We start from the raw sequence: 21,073 nt of genomic DNA, 5'->3' as shown, positions 1-21,073 counted from the left end.
CTCAGGATGCCTGGTGAAGCAACCAGTCTGTGTACGTGACTGTCAGGCATAGAGAAAATGGGGCAGAGATGTAGAAGCTTGGATTGATCAGAAATCATGTCAAATGACTCAAACCCAGTCAAAACAATGGCTGACACAATGGCTTGCTTCATTTTTTCATAATTCCTCATAGCAACCCCACGTGAGCACCACAGCGGTGGAGGCGACGCTACTGCTCCTCCTCCTCTTCCTCCTCTTGCCGGGCTAGAGCCAGGAGGCGAGTTCTTGCCCCTCTTTGCTCAAGCAACCCTGCCATTGCCAGGGACCTCCCCATCCTCTCAGCGCCATCGCTGTCGCCTCGAGTCCCTCGTCCAGGGGTTGGGGGCAGGAAGGGGGCGAGGGGGAGCAGCCAAAATGAAAATACTCCTAAACATTTTTTTAAAGGAAAAAAGCACTGCCTATAAGTTACTAATGAAGGAGACTGATGCACCTCCCTAGGAAGGCATTTCATCATCAGAGAGCCACCACAGAGTGGGCCCTGTCATGAGTCACCAAAAAACAGACACCCTCAGCGTTTGGCCTAACCAAGAGGGCCTCTTCTGCTCATAAGTAGGACCCGAGATGGTTGATATTGGGAAAGGTCTCTTTCATGTACTTTTAGGCACAGGTATGTGTGAACCAAGGAAGGACCAAGGTCGAGGGGCTTATTATGATCCCTGGCCTCTCCCATTGAAAGGATCAGGCTCCTGCCACTATGGGTAGACAATGCTACTGGCCAAAAGGGAGAAATTGTCTAGCCTGAAAAAAGAAGGGCAGCATTTTAAGCAAAGCAGAAGCCGGCAATGGAGCTTGTGAGGGCAGACAGGAGGGACAGAACATTCCCTCGCTTACCCACCTTCCTTCCCCCCCTTTTACTTTTTTATTGATTTGTTAACAAAATGAGTGCAAACATAAGAAAAAGAAAGAAAACTAAGAATTGGTAACGCAAACCATGAAGCGTCACAGCCTAGAAGGGTGAAATGCAAAGATACAGCACATCTCCAAAAAAGGATAACAAAGTTTTATCTCCTGTACGGATAGCCTTTACAATAATAAAGATTTATAAAAATAAAAGTATTCTCCACCTGTGAGTCCCATCTTTACTGAGAATAAAGGTTCCATATAGATCAGACATTTGCATATGCAAACTGCACCAACCATGTGCCTCAATATTTGTATAAGAATATTTGCATAAGAAAATCATGCCACATATCGAAAAGAAATTCAGAAAGAAATTATTGATTCAAGCTCTGCCCTTTGGGTACTTTTTCAAGATGGGCAATTTGTGAAACCCTTAAATACCAGAAATCCCAAATATTAAGATTAAGGATATTCTAGGATTTGGCAACACAGCCCTGAGCTGCTCTTAAGAGATGAGAAATAAGTTATTTACTTTTCAAATCCCATTCTGTTTCCATATAGGTTCAAAATTGCCAGGTGGAAAGATAGAGTAGCAGTTTGTTTGTTTGTTTACCAAAGAGATCTCAGCAAATGCCTTATTCCACAATTCAGCCACCTCTGAGCACTCCCACCATGTGTGCTTATATGTACCTACCTCTTTTTGGCTATTTGGCAGGGGTTGAATTGACAGGCACAGCTTCCACCATGATCATTACGACTCTCAGCACAATCACCTTTGAGAATGTGGACTCTTACTACAAGCCTGGGATCCCCTTTACTGGGCAGGTAAGGCAGGCTGAGAGATCCCCACTGCGCACGACCCCACAGCTGAATGTTTGTTTTAAAGACAAATGTTCCCCGTATGCACTGGAACAGGAGGATGGATGGGCCAGGGTGGTTAGCAATTCAGCCCCCACCCCTCATCTCCCATCCTGACCTCTGAGGTGCCACCTCTGGAATCCTGATGCAATTTGTGTGCCCTCAACCTTCATCTCCATCCTCACCCACCTGAACTTATAGAACGCCCCCTACAGACAGCCATCTCCCTCAGAGGCGGAGTAAGGTGGGTGCGGTGGGTGTGCCCCCCCGGGTGTCATTCCCGAGGGTGGTGACATCACTGTGCCACCCCCCTGGGATGCTCAGCGCGGGTGGCACACCCCTGGGACACGCACTCCCCAGGATGCTCGGTGCAGGTGGCAGCACAGCGCACCTCCTGGGATGCTTGCCTCGTCCCCCTGGGATGCTCACCCTGTCCCCGGGACGTTCACCTCACCCACATGGGCGGCTAGCCCCGCCCCCAGGTGCACACCACTCTGGGCGCCGGAACAGCTAGCTCCACCACTCATCTCCCTCCCAATTCATATGGGCTACTGCTAAAATGAGGCTGCATTTTAAGCTGTATTTTAAGCCGTATTTTAATTAACTGTTTGTTTGTTGTTGTATTTTTTTCTGTTATGTTTTATTGAAATTCATATTTGGTGTTAGCTGCTCTGAGCCCGGCCCTGGCCAGGGCGGGCGGGATATAAATAAAATTTTATACAGTCATACCTCTTCTTCGGACGCGGGTGGCACTGTGGGTTAAACCACAGAGCCTAGGACTTGCCAATCAGAAGGTCGGCGGTTCAAATCCCCGCGATGAGGTGAGCTCCCGTTGCTCAGTCCCGGCTCCTGCTAACCTAGCAGTTTGAAAGCACGTCAAAGTGCAAGTAGATAAATAGATACCGCTTCAGCGGGAAGGTAAACGGCGTTTCCGTGCGCTGCTCTGGTTCGCCAGAAGCGGCTTAGTCATGCTGGCCACATGACCCGGAAGCCATACTCTGGCTCCCTCGGCCAATAAAGTGAGATGAGCGCCGCAATCCCAGAGTCGGTCATGACTGGACCTAATGGTCAGCGGTCCCTTTACCTTTACCTTACCTCTTCTTACATTCGGTTCAGGTTATGTCTTTTCAGGTTGCGCCCCATAGCGACCCAGAAGTACTGGAAAGGGTTATTCCCGCGTTTCGCTGTTAGCGCATGCGCAGGCGCTCAAAATGACATCATGCGCATGCGCGGAAGCGGAGAATCGCAACCCGTGCACGTGCAGACGCGGGTTGCGTTCTGCTCATGTTGCGAATGGGGCTCTGGAACGGATCCTGTTCGCAACCAGAGGTCCCACTGTAATCATCAACATCATCTTCATCATCATCATCAGACCAAACTGCTATATGTATTGTTTTTGCCCTGCTAGGTGAAGCTTTTGGATGCTGCCAAAGTGCCAATTGCCAATCAAACAATTCAGATTAGGGTACATCTAACTGGAACCAGCACCAAGTACGTAACTGATGACCAGGGACGAGCCCGTTTTTCCATAGACACTGATAACTTCACAGCTCCTGAACTCAGGATCCAGGTGAGCCTTCAAGGGGATTGAGAACTAAATAAGGCAGATTTATTCTTTGCAAGCATAAAACACGGGAATATCATAGAATCGTAAGAGTCTTAAAGTTGGAAAGGGACCTGCAGGGGTCATCTAGTCCAACCCCCTGCAATGCAGGAATCTCAGCTAAAGCATCCATGACAGATGGCCGCCCAACCTCTCCAATATCAATTGGATCGGTTGAAATTTTAAAAAATGCTTTGAGATTCAGTTTCCTGTGGCTCCTACTTTTTTCTTTTCTCTTTCTCCTTCATCACCTTTTCTGGGTTTGTCATTTCCTGTTAATTTCATTTCCATTTCTGAATCCAGGAAATGTATTGGGACTAGAAAAAGACCCCCAAGGGCTGGGACTGTGTATGTGATAGTAGAAATGGCTGTTGGGTTGATACGTCTGACTCTTATTGTCTCCTAAAGGTGTGTGTTGGTTGCTGGGCATGCAAATAGGTCTGAGATGAATCTCGAACTGGTGTAATATCACAAAGTTGATCTCATAGTCCCCAAGGCACCAATGATTCCCCAATACAGGGACAATAAGGATTTATTTTCTCCAGTCCCTGAGCACCCGCCATTTTCCTCTTTCTTTCTGTTTGCCAGGCAACTTATAAATCGAACTCTGCGTGTGAACAAGGCTGCATCAGTCCCCAACACCAGAGCGCATCTCATTCAGCGTGGCGTTTTTACTCACCAAGCCAAAGCTACCTCCACATTGAGCGTGTTGCTGGGACCTTAAGCTGTGGTCAGACTCAGACGCTCCGGGTCCATTATATTCTGAATTCAGCTGTCGTAAAAGAGGAGGAGATGGTCTTTTACTATTTGGTAAGCCTGGACAGAGTGGCCTTTCTTTGGTAGGGACTTGGGAGTGGGCCTTCTCAGTGGCTGCTCCCAACGTTTGGAACCCTATTTAGGGAAGTTTTTAATGTTTGATGTTTTAGCGTATTTTTAATATTCTGTTGGAAGTCACCCAGAGTGGCTGGGAAAACCCAGCCAGTTGGGCGGGGTATAATAATAATAATAATAATAATAATAATAATAATAATAATAATTATCATCATCAGGGGACTGCCATTGGAACAGGGCAGGGAGGCCGGGAGGCCACAGGGATACAGAGAACTTCTGAAACTTCTGAGGAGCAGTTCCTCCTTCAGCGGTGGGAAAAGCCACACCTCCAGTGGAGAACAAGGGGAAGGGGCCAGCCAAGCGAGGAAAGGGCTTGAAGATGCTGCTGAGAGCCCCAGCGCCTCACCTCTCCAGGCTGGGCAGGAGGGATGCAGGCCCCTTCCGTCGCCCAGCTTGCACAGAGGGGTGAAACGCAAAGAGGGGAGGCGGTGGCTTGGGGTACCAAAGTTCTTATGCTGGGGGAGAAGCCGGAAGGGGCCACTCCTGGCTTTTGCAAGTGACTAAGACGGACATGAACTTTGTGGTTCTGCAATGTAAATAGTTTGCACAATAAAACCTGTAAAAGACAGGTCAGAGTCCTGCCTGGTTACTCACGAGCAACCACCACCCGCACCTGACAGTTGTTGTTATTATTATTACTCTTCATTGAGAAGTTAGACTGGCTCCCTTGTCGTCCGTCTGCCAGCTGTTTTATTCTGACAGGCCTTTGTGAACTGACTGGTTTTTGATTTTTTTAAGGAAAGGACTTTGAATAGTGCTCATTCAAATCCATTTTCAGCTGCCAAACTGTGTTTGATTTCTAATTGCAAAGATAGGCTCAAGCGTAATGGCAATTCATGTTGTACTACCAGGAGAGAGATTGTTTCTGGAAGCTACTGGCTCCCTGTGTGTAAGAACGGCTGACATATCAGTGTAACCAGATGTTTGCCTCCTCCATCCTCCTCCAGCTATAGGCAACTGGGTGGCCACAGTGAGAGTAAGATGCTGAGATAGATGGACCATTGGCCTGATCTAGCAGGCTGTTGTGTTCTTATGCTTTTATCAGGCGTTTTCCGCCTTCTATGCAGGTGATGGCTAAGGGGGTCATTGTGCGATCAGGGACCCATGTTCTACCTGTGGAGCACAGAGAAGGTAAGTGGCACTCTATTCCCATTTCCTCCATTCTTGGGGACCTTTCAAATTTTAAATAAACCAAGGTGATAACGTAAACCAGGGGTCAGCAAATTTTTTCAGCAGGGGGCCGGTCCACTGTCCCTCAGATCTTGTGGGGGGCCGGACTATATTTTGGGGGGAAATAATGAACGAATTCCTATGCCCCACAAATAACCCAGAGATGCAATTTAAATAAAAGCACCCATTCTGCTCATGTAAAAATACTAGGCAGGCCCCACAAATAACCCAGAGATGCATTTTAATAAAAGCACACATTCTACTCATGTAAAAACATGCTGATTCCTGGACCATCCACGGGCCAGATTTAGAAGGTGATTGGGCCAGATCCGGCCCCTGGGCCTTAGTTTGCCTACCCATGATGTAAACCCACACCTTAGTACAGTGCCACCACATATGCTTCCATGTGCCCTTGCGGTTCTTGCATGACATGTTTCAGAGTTTCCTCAATTTTATACTCATAGACAATATAATTTTACACTCATGAATTGTAATCGTTCTCTTCCTCCCTCTCTTCCTCCTTGGGAATTTTGTGTCAGTTCGCTATGCCAATCGTTTGGGGTTCCCTTTTCTGTCAGCAATGTCACCCAGAAAGTCTCCCAGAATATACTTCCTCAGTTCAGCTCACCTGTGGGAATAAACACATTCCAGTTCTGCTTTAAGTATTGATGGAAGAATTAACATTACAACTTATACAACTGCTGGCCTAAGGAAAATACAGTAAAACTATGTACAGTGGTACCCCGGGTTACATACGCTTCAGGTTATTGACTCCGCTAACCCAGAAATAGTGCTTCAGGTTAAGAATTTTGCTTCAGGATGAGAACAGAAATCATGCTCCGGCGGCGCGGCAGCAGCAGGAGGCCCCATTAGCTAAAGTGGTGCTTCAGGTTAAGAACAGTTTCAGGTTAAGTACGGACCTCCGGAATGAATTAAGTACTAAACCCGAGGTACCACTGTACAGAGAATCATTCCTCCTCCCTGCTCTGCAGCCATCTGAGCAGAATAGCAACCACACCTCCTCCTTCAGAGCCTGTCTAATAAAGAAGTCTGTTGCGAAGGAAACCATCTTGCTGGGGAAGACCTGTTGCTAGCAGAAAGCTTGTTGCTAGGGGCAGATTTGTTGTTAGGGGCAAAACTATGCAAGGATCATTTCAAGTCTATTTTTAGACTTACACTAACATTTCGTTATCTACCAGCCAAAGGGGTGTTTTCTCTGGACCTCTCTGTTGACATGGACACTGCTCCATTGGCCCGTTTGCTTCTCTACACGATTTTGCCCAGTAGAGAACTAGTGGCCCATTCAGCAGATTTCACCGTGGAGAACTGCTTCACAAACAAGGTAAGGTTGTGGGGACTCTCTGAGGCCCAGGGCAGACATGGCCATGAGGCTCTCTCTTCCCTTTCCGGCATAAACCTTTGCCAAAGTTCTCACTTGGTAGTCCATAGAGCACCATTTTTTCCAGCTGGACCAGCAGAATATTAACTCGTTGGCAGCTGAGGAGGGCAACCCAAGCTGAGAAAACAAATCCCAGAAGGGATTATCTCTGTGCTGTCATGTAATAGAATGAACTCTTCAAATGCCCTTTCTATAATAATTTTTATTAATTTTTCAATTACAATCCAATAATAGCCTCATTATAACAATACCAAATTGCAATACAATTACTAAAAGCAATAATAATAATAATAATAATAATAATAATAATAATAATAATAATAATAAGTTTATTATTTGTACCCTGCCCATCTGGCTGGGTTTCCCCAGCCAATCATTCATATACCAAATTATATAATTTAGGTGGCCCCCTGCATGCAAGATTTGATGGTTTGATGATTTTCTTTACTTCTGCGTTCCAAAATCTTATTAATTTCAATTACATTCCAGTCAAAATAATAATCCCTTATCCATCAACTGCAATATTAATAACTTCCATTTGTGGTGACATCTTAAATGATTTATAAATCTACAAGTGAGGCACCCCAACTATATCCTTTTTCTTCCTGTGTGTGACAACTATTTTGTGGTGTTTCTTCCTGTCCTTGTAAAATGTTATGTCTGCCTTTTCCCAGTTGTTGCTGTTCTCCACCATGCCTTGGTTGATACCCCCTTGTTGTTTCGGAAATTATCCATTGCTCCGTCCTGTGCTTTGTTGTTTTGCAACTTTAACAACAGCTTCAAAAATCACTCCGTCCCAATAAATAACCTGCTTTCACAATTTTTTCAAATGCCCTTTATGCCTCCAGGTGAATCTGTGGTTCTCTGATGCTGAAGGCCTCCCTACCAGCAAAACTCACCTCCATCTTGCTGCCTCCAAAGGCTCCCTTTGTGCTGTCCATGCTGTCGATAAGAGTGTCTTTCTCTTGAAGCCCGAAGCTGAGATGTCCCCTAAGACTGTGAGTCAAATCTGCTTTTGAAGCTGCCTTCAAGGGTAACAGTCCTAGAGCCACTTTTGCGCTTCCGTGCCATGGGGTGGGCTGATGTCATGTACACGAGCCGTGTGGCATGTATGTCCGGTGTGCTGACTGTTGGGATGCATCCAAGAGAACGGGGGCAATTGGCAGGCCCCCAGCTGGCTCCAGCCACTGGCCGGCAGCCGGGCGATCTCCGGTCCTTGGTGCAGCATGAATCTGCGACCCAGAGCTTCAGAAGCTTCAGAAGCTGGGCACGCAACTCAGCAGAGATAAGAACTCTTCGCAACAGAAGGGCAGATTAGAGGCTGTGTAAAACATATTTACCGGCATTTTATTCAGCATCAGGACAAAAGGAAAAACATGTCTGCTCCCCTTCGTGTCCAAGCAAACAGCATAAGCAAAAGCCATACACAAACGGAAGTTCCCAGCAAGCTGTGCTGGAAAGTAAACAGACATGTGACACACAACAGCCTGTTCCTCTTAAGGTGGAAGGGACCATCTTAACACTGACGTTGTATGGCCCTGGCTCCCTCAATCGCAGGGGCAAGGCCATATATCTCCAAAACACTTCCTTTCTCAAGGAAGCCAGACTCTGGATAACCACTAGAACCTCTGGAGTCTCTCGTTTTTCAGAGACTGGGGTGCATACAACAATTTTAAAAAACTAAGTTTCATTCCAGTTATATGCTGGACTGATAAACTGAGGACCGGGGATGCATAGAAAATCTGTATCCACTTTTGAAACGGTTTGGCAAAGTGTTGAATGGACCCGTTCCTTTCTGTCCAAACTGTGTCCTGGAAACCAAGTCTCGTGAGGCACAGCTGAGTATGTTTAGCCTGGGGAAAGAGAAGGCTGAGAGGTGATCTGATGGCTACCTTCAACGCTGAAGACAGGGCAAGCTTGTTTTCTGCTGTGCCAGAGGGTGAGACCCGAGTCAGTGGCTTCAAATTACAAGGAAAGAGATTCCAACCAAATATGGGGAATAACTTTCTGGTGGTCAGAGCTGTTCTGCAGTGGCCATGCAGGGACATTTTAAAGGAGAGGTGATTTAGAGGAGATATGGAAGGCGTTTGTAGAATTTGTACTGTTAAAACGGAAAGGGGTCAAACCATCGCAAGAGGTGTTGAAATTGTGGGTGGTTGGATAGTAACAATGGAATGGTCTCCGTGGCGAGGTGCACATTTTTATTCTTACTTATTTATGATTATTACTTTGTAAAAATATATAGAAAAAATAAAAAAAATAGCAGGGGCATTTTAGGACATGCCTAATTGTGGCTACTTTTGTGGTCAGGTTTATAATCTGCTCCCTGTGAAGGACCTCCGAGGTTACGTCTACAGGCACCACAACCTGCTTGAACCGTACCTTGGTCGCTGCACGGTTAGGAATAATATTGTTGTGGGAGGCATCAGCTACAGATATGAATCTTTTCAGCGGAGTGAAGGTGATGCCTATGACATTCTCAAGGTGAGTGCCAAAGGACCCACTGCATTGGCATAAGACCCTTAATCTCAGGGTCATGGGTTTGAGCCCCATGTGGGCGAGAGAGTCCTTCATTGCAGGAGTTTGGGCTGGGTGGTCCTTGTGGTCCGCTCCAACTCTGCAATTCTATGATTCTGTGATTTGTCGGGGAGTGAAATGTCTGCCAGGAAGAGGAGGGCACATTGTAGGGACCCACCGCGTGACAGTGGCAGCTCAGCCACCCAAAATCTAGGGCTGTAAGGAAGCACAGTGTTGCATTCCACCCCGCATACGTCGCACGCAGCAATGTTTCCATTCCCCTGCAGTTCGTTTTCCACCAAAAGCTATTGTCCTCTGCAGAGAGATTATGTAACCTTAAGAAGAGCCTGCTGTCCAGTGTTCTCACATTGCTCAACCAAATGCCTGTAGGAAGCCTGCAAACAGGATCCGAGCGCAAGAGCCCTTTCCCCCCTCCTGTGGTTTTCAGCGACTGGTATTCAGAAGCATCACTGCCTCCAACTGGGGAGGCAAACCATCACCATCATGGCTCGTAGCCACTGATAGCCTTTCCCCCTAATTTGTCTGGTCCTCTGAGCCATCCACATTCGTGGCCATCACTCCCTCCAGTGGAAGCGAGTTTCAGTGTTGAACTAGATAAAAGGTAAAGGTAAAGGACCCCTGGATGGTTAAGTCCAGTCAAAGGTGATTATGGGGTTGCGGCGCTCATCTCGCTTTCAGGCCGAGGGAGACGGCGTTTGTCCACAGAAAGCTTTCCAGGTCATGTGGCCAGCAGGACTAAACCGCTTCTGGCACAATGAGATGGAGGCCAGAGCACATGGAAATGCCGTTTTCCTTCCCACCGGACTGGTACCTATTTATCTGCTTGCACTGGCATGCTTTCGAACTGCTAGGTGGGCAGGAGCTGGGACACAGCAACGGGAGCTCACCCCGTCGCGGGGATTCAAACCGCCGACCTTCTGATCGGCAAGCCCAAGAGGCTCTGTGGTTTAGACCACAGCGTCACCTGCATCCTTACAGTTGAACTAGGCACCATGTGAATAACTGCTTTTTGAATCCGCCCTGAATCTTTCAACATTCAGTTTCACTGGATGCCCATGAGTTCTAATGTCATGAGAGTACTGTGTCCAGTTCTGGGCACCACAATTTAAGAAGATGTCAACAAGCTGGAACATGTACAGAGGAGGGCAACCAAGATGATCAAGGGTCTAGAAACAGGTAGGTAGCCATGTTGGTCTAAAGCAGTCGAAATATATATATATATATATATATATATATATATATATATATATATGCTTTCGTAGATTTTCACGGGTACAGGAATGCAGGTTTTGGTGTCTTCGGGTGTCTTCCCGTGTAAGAGTCGGGGTGTCTGTGCGACGTTTCGACGAGGTCTCACTCGTCATCTTCAGGCTGGTGCTTTCGGCTTCTTGTTACTGGAACAGAGCAGAATCTGGTGTTTGAGTTCCTATAAATACTGTTGAGGGGTGTGGTGTATAGCCTCCAACGTTCTGGGCAGAGAGGAAGTTCCTAGATTAGTGTGCCTTTTCTTCTTTTGTTCCTTAATTACTTGAGGGATATCTTGAGTGATTTCATGAGTGATATTCTGAATACCACTGGGTGGGTCATTAAGTGTAGATTAGTTGCTAAAGCTTTCGTGTCTTGACCTCTTGAGCTTGTGAAGAGTTTTTCTGAGAAGATGGCTGTGCTGCATTTAGTTGTGCTCTGGCTTGGCTTCGTGTATAGGGGCGAGCTGTGGTTTTGTGCCTTGTGCCAGCCAGATCTGTGTAGGGATTGCAGGGGGGTGCAGCATCCGGAGGTGCCACTATAGTTTGGCTACTGGATGGAGTCTGTGATATGTCTGTGGAGAGGGTCTGGGTTTGGGTCTGGTGTGGTTGATTGGTGACGGCGTTCTGTGTGCCTCTGGTTCTGGTGTCGGTTTTTGTGGGGAGGGCTAATTTCCAGATGTCTGGCAGGCGGGACGTGTCGTCACGCTTGTTCATGTTGTGAGGGTGTTTCTCTATCTCGATGGCTTCCATGATTATTCTCTTGTGGTGATGTTCCATGTTAAAGAGCAATTTGGAATCTGCAAAATTAATTTCGTGTCCTGTTTCTTTCATGTGTTGGAAAAGAGAGGAAGTTTTTTCTTCTTTTTTGACGGCATTCTTGTGTTCTGCGATACGTGCATTTATTCGTCTGTTTGTTTGTCCAATGTACGTGGCTGGGCAGACTTTGCAGGGTATTTCATAGACCCCTTGGTTTTCCAGCTGGATTTTGTCTTTTGGGTTTCTGAGGATATTGGCTATTTTTTGGTTGGTGCAGAAGGCTGTTTTGATATTGTGTTTATGGAGGATTTTGCTGATTTTGTCTGTAGTGCCCTTGATATAAGGAAGGAGGGCCATGCCATTGTTTTCTTCTGTGTCTTGGTTTTTGGGGGGTGTTTCTTTTTGGATTAGCTTCGTAACCCTGTTTTTCTGGTATCCATTGGCGATTAACACATTTGAGAGATTCTGTAACTCAGTTGTCAAGTGGTCTTTGTCAGCCAGGCGTTTGGTTCTGGAGATGAGAGTCTTGGCTACGGAGTTTATTTGTGCAGGATGGTGGTGTGATTGTGCATGTAAGTAGCGGTTGGTGTGTGTTTTTTTCCGGTAGATAGTGTGTCCTAGGGAGCCATCAGGTTTTTTGTAGATTAGGACGTCAAGAAAGGGGAGTTGGTTGTTGTCTTCTATTTCCATAGTGAATTGTATTTTGGGGTGTAGGCTGTTGAGATGTGTGAGGAAGCTATCTAGTTTTTCTTTCCCGTGTGGCCAAATTACAAAGGTGTCGTCAACATATCTGAGCCAAAGTTTGGGTTTGTGTTCTGACTTGTCTAAAGCATTGGTTTCAAAGTGTTCCATGTACAAATTTGCGATGACCGGTGAGAGGGGTGATCCCATAGGTGCTCCTTCTATCTGTTTGTATCTTTGTCCATTGTGGATGAAGTACGTGTTGGTTAGGCAGTGGTTGGTCAGGTCCAGGATGTATTTGGGGGGGTTGTATTTGTTTTGAATGGCTGTCAAGGATTCAAAACAAATACAACCCCCCCAAATACATCCTGGACCTGACCAACCACTGCCTAACCAACACGTACTTCATCCACAATGGACAAAGATACAAACAGATAGAAGGAGCACCTATGGGATCACCCCTCTCACCGGTCATCGCAAATTTGTACATGGAACACTTTGAAACCAATGCTTTAGACAAGTCAGAACACAAACCCAAACTTTGGCTCAGATATGTTGACGACACCTTTGTAATTTGGCCACACGGGAAAGAAAAACTAGATAGCTTCCTCACACATCTCAACAGCCTACACCCCAAAATACAATTCACTATGGAAATAGAAGACAACAACCAACTCCCCTTTCTTGACGTCCTAATCTACAAAAAACCTGATGGCTCCCTAGGACACACTATCTACCGGAAAAAAACACACACCAACCGCTACTTACATGCACAATCACACCACCATCCTGCACAAATAAACTCCGTAGCCAAGACTCTCATCTCCAGAACCAAACGCCTGGCTGACAAAGACCACTTGACAACTGAGTTACAGAATCTCTCAAATGTGTTAATCGCCAATGGATACCAGAAAAACAGGGTTACGAAGCTAATCCAAAAAGAAACACCCCCCAAAAACCAAGACACAGAAGAAAACAATGGCATGGCCCTCCTTCCTTATATCAAGGGCACTACAGACAAAATCAGCAAAATCCTCCATAAACACAATATCAAAACAGCCTTCTGCACCAACCAAAAAATAGCCAATATCCTCAGAAACCCAAAAGACAAAATCTAGCTGGAAAACCAAGGGGTCTATGAAATACCCTGCAAAGTCTGCCCAGCCACGTACATTGGACAAACAAACAGACGAATAAATGCACGTATCGCAGAACACAAGAATGCCGTCAAAAAAGAAGAAAAAACTTCCTCTCTTTTCCAACACATGAAAGAAACAGGACACTAAATTAATTTTGCAGATTCCAAATTGCTCTTTAACATGGAACATCACCACAAGAGAATAATCATGGAAGCCATCGAGATAGAGAAACACCCTCACAACATGAACAAGCGTGACGACACGTCCCGCCTGCCAGACATCTGGAAATTAGCCCTCCCCACAAAAACCGACACCAGAACCAGAGGCACACAGAACGCCGTCACCAATCAACCACACCAGACCCAAACCCAGACCCTCTCCACAGACATATTACAGACTCCATCCAGTAGCCAAACTATAGTGGCACCTCCGGATGCTGCACCCCCCTGCAATCCCTACACAGATCTGGCTGGCACAAGGCACAAAACCACAGCTCGCCCCTATACACGAAGCCAAGCCAGAGCACAACTAAATGCAGCACAGCCATCTTCTCAGAAAAACTCTTCACAAGCTCAAGAGGTCAAGACACAAAAGCTTTAGCAACTAATCTACACTTAATGACCCACCCAGTGGTATTCAGAATATCACTCATGAAATCACTCAAGCTATCCCTCAAGTAATTAAGGAACAAAAGAAGAAAAGGCACACTAATCTAGGAACTTCCTCTCTGCCCAGAACGTTGGAGGCTATACACCACACCCCTCAACAGTATTTATAGGAACTCAAACACCAGATTCTGCTCTGTTCCAGTAACAAGAAGCCGAAAGCACCAGCCTGAAGATGACGAGTGAGACCTCGTCGAAACGTCGCACAGACACCCCGACTCTTACACGGGAAGACACCCGAAGACACCAAAACCTGCATTCCTGTACCCGTGAAAATCTACGAAAGCAAATATATATATACACACACACACACACACACACACACACACACACACACACACCAGGTTTACCATACCCATTGAGTCAGTCACCCATCTCCTACTACCCTCCTGAGAAAACCCCCTCCCCACCCACTATATATAAGGGTCTGGTGAGTTCTGTTTCAGTGTATCTGAAGAAGTGTGCATGCACATGAAAGCTTATACCAAGAACAAACTTAGTTGGTCTCTAAGGTGCTACTGGACTATTTTTTTATTTTATTTTAAAAATATATTTCAAGGGTCTGGAAGCCAAGCCTTATGAGGAACGGTTGAAGGAGCTGGGCATGTTTAGCCTGGAAAAGAGGCTGAGGAGCCCTTCAAATATTTCAAGGGCTGTCACATGAAAGAGGGAACAAGCTTGTTTTCTCCTGCTCTGGAGCGTAGGGACTGGGCCAATGGCTTCAAGTTACAAGAAAGGAGATTCTGACTAATCATTAGGAAGAACTTTCGGACAGTAAGAGTTGTTTGGCAGTGGAACGGACTCCCATGTGAGGTGGTGGACTCTTCTTCCTTGGAGGTTTTAAAGCAAAGTTTGGGTGGCCACCTGTCCTGGATGCTTTAGCTGAGATTCCTGTGTTGCAGGCGGTTGGATGGCCCCTTGATGATCCTTGGGTTCCCTTAGGTAAAGGTAAAGGGACCCCTGACCATTAGGTCCAGTCATGGACAACTGGAGTTGCAGTGCTCATCTCGCTCTTTCGGCCAAGGGAGCCGGCGTTTGTCCGCAGACAGCTTCCAGGTCATGTGGCCAGCATGACTAAGCCGCTTCTGGCGAACCAGAGCAGCGCACGGAAATGCCGTTTACCTTCCCGCCAGAGTGGTACCTATTTATCTACTTGCACTTTGACGTGCTTTCGAACTGCTAGGCTGGCAGGAGCAGGGACCGAGCAACGGGAGCTCACCCTGTCGTAGGGATTCAAACCGCACACCCTTACAACTCTGCAATTCTTTGATTCTATGAGAGAGGGAGAAAAATGTTTCTCTATCCCCCTGTATCCTTCCAGACCACCCGGCAGTGGGCAGAGGAGGATGTTCAGCTCCTGAAGGGTTAATCCAGACTAGGTAGAGACTCTCCTGGTCAGGTATTCGGGAACAGAGACACATATGCTGTTTGGGAAGGCATAATGCTCTAGAGAAGGGTTCATACTGGCTCATTTTCTCATTTTGCAGGACTTTGGCTTGAAAGCTTTTACCAGCACCACGATACAGAAGCCTAACCTTTGCAGAGAAGATATACCAGTATATGCCAGTAAGAACCTGGTGGCAATGTTGGTGGCAATTGTGGGAGTAGGGGTGGGATTTCCTCCAGTTAGCCTTCGTTCCATCTTCATAATGCCCTGAAAATCACAAGATTTATAAGCTCTGCAAATTTAAGAGGAACGATAACAGCTTAGGAAGAGCCAATGGCAAATCTTCTCTAGCATCCTCTTCTCACATTGGCTGAAGGGTTGCTTGTGGGAAACCAGCAAATGTACATCCAGCTACCCTCTACGTCCCTAAGGGCCTTGAGGCAACGACTAAAACTTTTGCTGAGTGCCTAGTTCTACAGCCCTATATTTTTTAAAAAAATATTAAGATACTTGGCAGAAGGGTTTTCAGGAAGAGTTTCAATTGCCTCATCCCTTCCGGCATTTGCATGCTGTAAATAGAAAGTTTACAGTGGAACCTCGGTTCCTGAACGAAATCCATTCCGCAAGCCCATTCAGCTTGCGAAATGTTCGAAAACCGAGGCATGGCTTCCCATTGGTTGCAAGAACTTCTTGCACTCCGCAGAAGTCGTGTCGCACGTTCAAGTTCCAAAAAACATTTGAAAATGGAAGCATTTACTTCTGGGTTTTTAGCATTTGGGAACCAAAACATACAAGAACAGAGGCATTCGGGAACCGAGGTTCCAATGTACCAGTATTTGCCCAAAGCTAGATTCAGAGTGTATTTTGTTCTAATAGGCGCTTATGAATTTGCCACTGTTATCGTTATGGTAAAATATCATGCTATTTAAATGGCATAGATTAATTAGTCACTCAGCAGCAATAGAACATGGTTACGGTGGTACCTCAGGTTACATACGCTTCAGGTTACACACTCCACTAAGCCAGAAATAGTGCTTCATGTTAAGAACTTTGCTTCAGGATAAGAACAGAAATCGGATTCTGGCAGCGCGGCGGCAGCAGGAGGCCCCATTAGCTATAGTGGTGCTTCAGGTTAAGAACAGTTTCAGGTTAAGAACGGACCTCCGGAACGAATTAAGTACTTAACCTGAGGTACCACTGTATAGGCCTTGGAGGACACATGGTGATTTGCAGAATTCTACCTTTTGTTTTAAAAAGTGAAATGGCTTAAAAGTTAAATGGAACCAAATAGAAATTGGGTGCTTCTATGCAGGTTGGGGGTTAGATTGTAAACACAGACACATACACACAAGACAGCTGTGTATGAAACACAATTTATGACACACACACACATACACAAAGAGAGAGAGATAGAGAGTACAAAGAAAAACAAAACGAAATTAAATAAATAAATTAGTTGGCATCTGTTTGCCTCAAGAGATAATGTAGGAGTGTGACGTCAAACCATTGGAGAATTAGAGGACTTTCTGTGGCTGTATGGGAGAGACATGTTTAACTGCAGCTGGAGCAGAGGAAGGTCTCGGTGTTGCTGTTACAGATGCACTGTGGTGTTACTTATCTCTGCTCTCCTCCCAGTGGTCATTTCTCCTCTGGTCACCCCTGTGGAAATAAAGTACATAATGCAGGGCAATAGCCAACAGTCCCACTCAGAGTGTACCTACTGAAATCAAGAGGGCTTTCTGTTCATTGAGTCCGAATAACAATGGCTATCATCGATGCTCTGTCTTCCTTGAAGCTGCTGACCTACAGATTCAAACTCTGAGTAGACGGCTAGGAGCTCCAGGCATTCCTGCACAAGAAGCTGCAAGAACAGAAAGACAGCAGGAGACTGTCAGGAGCTACTTTCCCGAGACGTGGCTCTGGGACACGTGGATAGTGAAGTAAGTAGTGGTTTTCAGACTTTGTGGGGTGCGCAAATTGCAGATATTAATATTATGCAGTTTGAAGCGAGTGGATGCATAAAAACGGGCTCCTTTGGAAATGAAGCACTGTTTAACGAAAGCTTTGCTTGCGGAACTTTTTCAAAACAAAACAAAAACATCCAAACAACTCCGTAAGACACATGCCAGTCCAAGGCATAGGCTCAGCATCTTACAAAATGTCAAACAATTTCAACAGACCTAGAAACAGAAGTCTGTCTCTCCCCACAACCTGCATCCTGCCTGGGGCTGTTTATCTGGAGAGCTTCATCTGCATCCTCACTCTCACAGAGCCCAGGAACAAAGGACTCCAGCCATCACCCTTCCAAGATGGCGAAGTTACAATTCAATTCAATACCTCTCATGTGATCTAAGGTTAAACACTCATATGTTAGATTGCAGAAAACAACATTCCATTATCAGCTCAGTTAAGGCTCAGAGTCCCTTAGAGTACAGCAGTGGAATTTTCCAGCATTAAACCCTTTCACCATTGCACATAAGCATTCCCATTTCGGTGTCAATTAAAACCATTATAATCAATAGGGCAGTGGTGGTGCTGGGGGAGTCCGTAGCGAAAATCCCTTGAAAGAAATGCTGAGAACCTGTGGCCCTCCAGGTGTTACTGCCATACAACCTCCATCATACCTGCTCACAGGCCATCCAGCCCAGGGCTGATGGGAGTTGGAGCCCAACAACAATGGGAAGGCCACACAGCCCCCACCCTGCAAAATCTCTGCCCTATTACGAGCCATAACACTAGGGAGAATTAGGCAAATTAATGAAGGACAAGGCTCTTGATAGCACCTTGAATACTTGGAAGTGGTGTGCATTTTATAGGATTTCCCTGGTGATGGGAAATGAAGGGAGCTATGAAAATGTTCCTCACCCTGCACGGCCATCTTCAGAAATGTAAAGGCCTGTCACATTGAAGATGGATCAAACATTGCTGGGGCTTTGTCAACAGGATCGGGAGGCCAGCTGGCAAGCCCCAGCTCAGCCGACTCCTTCCATTGACCTCTGCTCTGACGTAAATCAGTGACCCGGGCTTCAGAATTAGGGCACGCTATCAGCAGATAGAACTGCGCACACAGAATAGGCTTGAGGCTTGTGAAGTCATACTACAAACTACAGATTTATTAATCATAAATCAGGACAAAGAAACATGTCGTCTCTCATGCCGTCTCAGAGAGAACGGGAAAAAGCAAAAGCTATACACAAACGGAAGTTCCCAGCATACTGTGCTGGAATGTAAACAGACATGTGACATGCAACAATTCCACATGTCTGTTCCTTAAGGTGGAGTGGAATTCTCAGCAGGCTTGTACTAGATGGCCCTTGGGGTCCCTTCCAAGTATGATTCTATGGAACTTGTTTTCTGCTGCTCCAGAGGGCAGGGCCCAAATCAATGGATTCAAGTTAAAGGAGATTCTGACTAAACATTATGGTGGTCAGAGCTGTTTGGTATGGACTCCCTCAGAAGGTGGTGGACTCTCCTTCCCTGGAGGCTTTTAAGCAGAGCTTGGATGGCCATCTGTCAGCGATTTGTTAGCTGGGAATTGTTCAGTGGACTAGATGAGGCTTGGGGTCCTATCGATGGTATCAAACACCGAGTAAATTGGCAAAAATGTACAAAACTAAATCAAATAAATGTTGGAAATGTAAAGAGAAAGAAGGTTATTTTTATCATATGTGTGGTGCCAGTGTGATGTAGTGGTTAAGAATGGTACACTTGTGATCTGGGGAACCGGGTTCGCTTCCCCGCTCCTCCACATGCAGCTGCTGGGTGACCTTGGGCTAGTCACACTTCTCTGAAGTCTCTCAGCCCCACTCACCTCACAGAGTGTTTGTTGTGGGGGAGGAAGGGAAAGGAGAATGTTAGCCGCTTAGGGACTCTTTAGGGTAGTGATAAAGTGGGATATCAAATCCAAACTCATGTGGTAACCTTACTTACCTTGTGGTAAGGTTAAGGCTTACTGGGAAATGATATACAATGAAATGAAAAGGATGTTTAAAATAATGTTTGTAAAAAAAACACCAGAAGCCTTTCTCTTGGGAATTATAGGGACAGAACTACTTAAATTGTATAGAAATTTATTCATGTATACGACTACAGCAGCAAGAATGTTACTTGCCACCAAATGGAACGAAGCAGAAGTCCCAGCAAAGGAGGAATGGATATGAAAACGTATGGAATATGCAGAAATGGCAAAACTTTCCAGAAGAATAAGAAATCAAGATAACAAACTTTTAATAAAAGAATGGAAATGGTTTATTGAATATTTACAGACAAATTGTAAACAGATAAAAAGACTGGCAGGATTATTGTAATAACCTGCAGTTACATAAGAGTATATATTCAAAGAAGATAAATAAATATGTTAAGTTAATTTGGATATGCAGAAGATATTAAAAACAAACTTAAGGAACCGCAGAAAGAGGGGGAAGGAAGTCAAGTTTTAAAATGTCAAAATAACTGTAAAATCAATGGAATGTGTATATCTGAAAAGATATGTATACGTATATGTATATACATATACATATATATAAAACCCTTGGGACCCCTTCAAACTCTGTGATTCTTTGATTCCTGTTCTTCTCTGTCCCTCAGCGGCGAGTCCCAAGGCGAGATTGACATCCCCGTGACCATTCCGGACACCATCACCGAGTGGAAGGCAGGAGCTTTCTGCTTGTCCCCGGATGTGGGCTTTGGCCTGGCCCAGACTGCCTCTCTCAAAGCCTTCCAGCCATTCTTCCTTGATCTGACCTTGCCCTACTCTGTGGTGCGGGGCGAAGCGTTCACCCTGAAGGCCACTGTCTTCACTTACATGCAGCGCTGCGTCAAGGTGAGGAACGCCCTAGCTTGGCTCCCGATTCCCGAAAACTCCTCGCCCTCTTTTCCTTGGCATAGAATTTGGATCGCCTAGGCACGGAATCATATTGCTGCAGGCACCCCAGTCTCTTGAGTGGCGAGAGACTTTAGTTCCCTCCCCGCTAACGCCTTTCTGTTCATGGACAGGTCAGTATCTCGCTGGCTCCCTCTGCTGAGTTTGTGGCTTCCCCTGTGGAGAAGGAGGAGGAATCTTACTGCCTGTGTGCCAACGAAAGGAAAACGGTCTCTTGGACGGTAACTCCCAAATCTCTGGGTAAGCAGCATTGCTAGGAACTGGGTAACCACCACGGTCTGAAAGCGAGATGAGCGCCGTAACCACATACAGTGGTGCCTCGCAAGACGAAAATAATCCGTTCCGTGAGTCTCTTCATCTAGCGGTTTTTTCGTCTTGCAAAGCAACCCTATTAGCGGCTTAGCGGATTAGCTCTATTAGCGGTTTAGCGGATTAGCAGCTATTAAAGGCTTAGCGGCTTAGCGGCTAAAAGGCTATTAGCGGCTTAGAAAAAGGGGGGAAAGCGAAAAAAATCGGAACACTCGCAAGACGTTTTCGTCTTGCGGAGCAAGCCCATAGGGAAATTCGTCTTGCGAAGCAGCTCAAAAACGAAAAACCCTTTCGTCTAGCTCATTTTCCGTCTTGCGAGGCATTCGTCTTGCGGGGCACCACTGGACTTAACCACCTGGACTGGACTTAACCACCCAGGGGTCCTTTACCTTTTACCTTTACCAAACCCTTAGATCAGGGATATGTATAAATGCAAGGAGTCCTGATTCCTCCTACAGAATTACCACCTTCAGATTGCAGTGAAAGTTTGTGTGTGCGTGTGTGTGCGTGCGCGCGTGCGCGCACTTCCAGCATATAAATACAATATATATATTTTTCAGATTAAAAATTTACAGTCAGATATCCAACATACATACAACATAGAAACAAGATTCCAAAGAACTCCTGGACTTCCCTCCTCCCCTTTGTGGGTCCTATTGTTAGTCCTTT

At 46.0% G+C, this 21,073-nt stretch overlaps 1 protein-coding gene across 1 annotated transcript in view; it reads left to right on the top strand.

Moving 5' to 3' along the window:
• Nucleotides 1-21,073, top strand: part of LOC309526236 (alpha-2-macroglobulin-like) — a gene marked incomplete at its 5' end in the record, with an annotated part of 58,009 nt that overhangs the window by 15,200 nt on the left and 21,736 nt on the right. Inside the window, 11 exon segments of the mRNA XM_082212150.1 lie at nt 1,595-1,704; nt 3,146-3,307; nt 3,929-4,150; nt 5,299-5,362; nt 6,427-6,743; nt 7,649-7,798; nt 9,111-9,284; nt 15,314-15,392; nt 17,009-17,153; nt 19,801-20,035; nt 20,209-20,335. Coding sequence (XP_082068276.1) covers nt 1,595-1,704; nt 3,146-3,307; nt 3,929-4,150; nt 5,299-5,362; nt 6,427-6,743; nt 7,649-7,798; nt 9,111-9,284; nt 15,314-15,392; nt 17,009-17,153; nt 19,801-20,035; nt 20,209-20,335 — 1,785 coding nt within the window.

The sequence above is a fragment of the Podarcis vaucheri genome (genome assembly GCF_965113315.1).
Source record: "Podarcis vaucheri genome assembly, chromosome: 2".
NCBI classification, from domain to species: domain Eukaryota; kingdom Metazoa; phylum Chordata; class Lepidosauria; order Squamata; family Lacertidae; genus Podarcis; species Podarcis vaucheri.
Note: the sequence above shows the minus strand (reverse complement) of the source record. Positions and strands in the feature narration are given on the sequence as shown.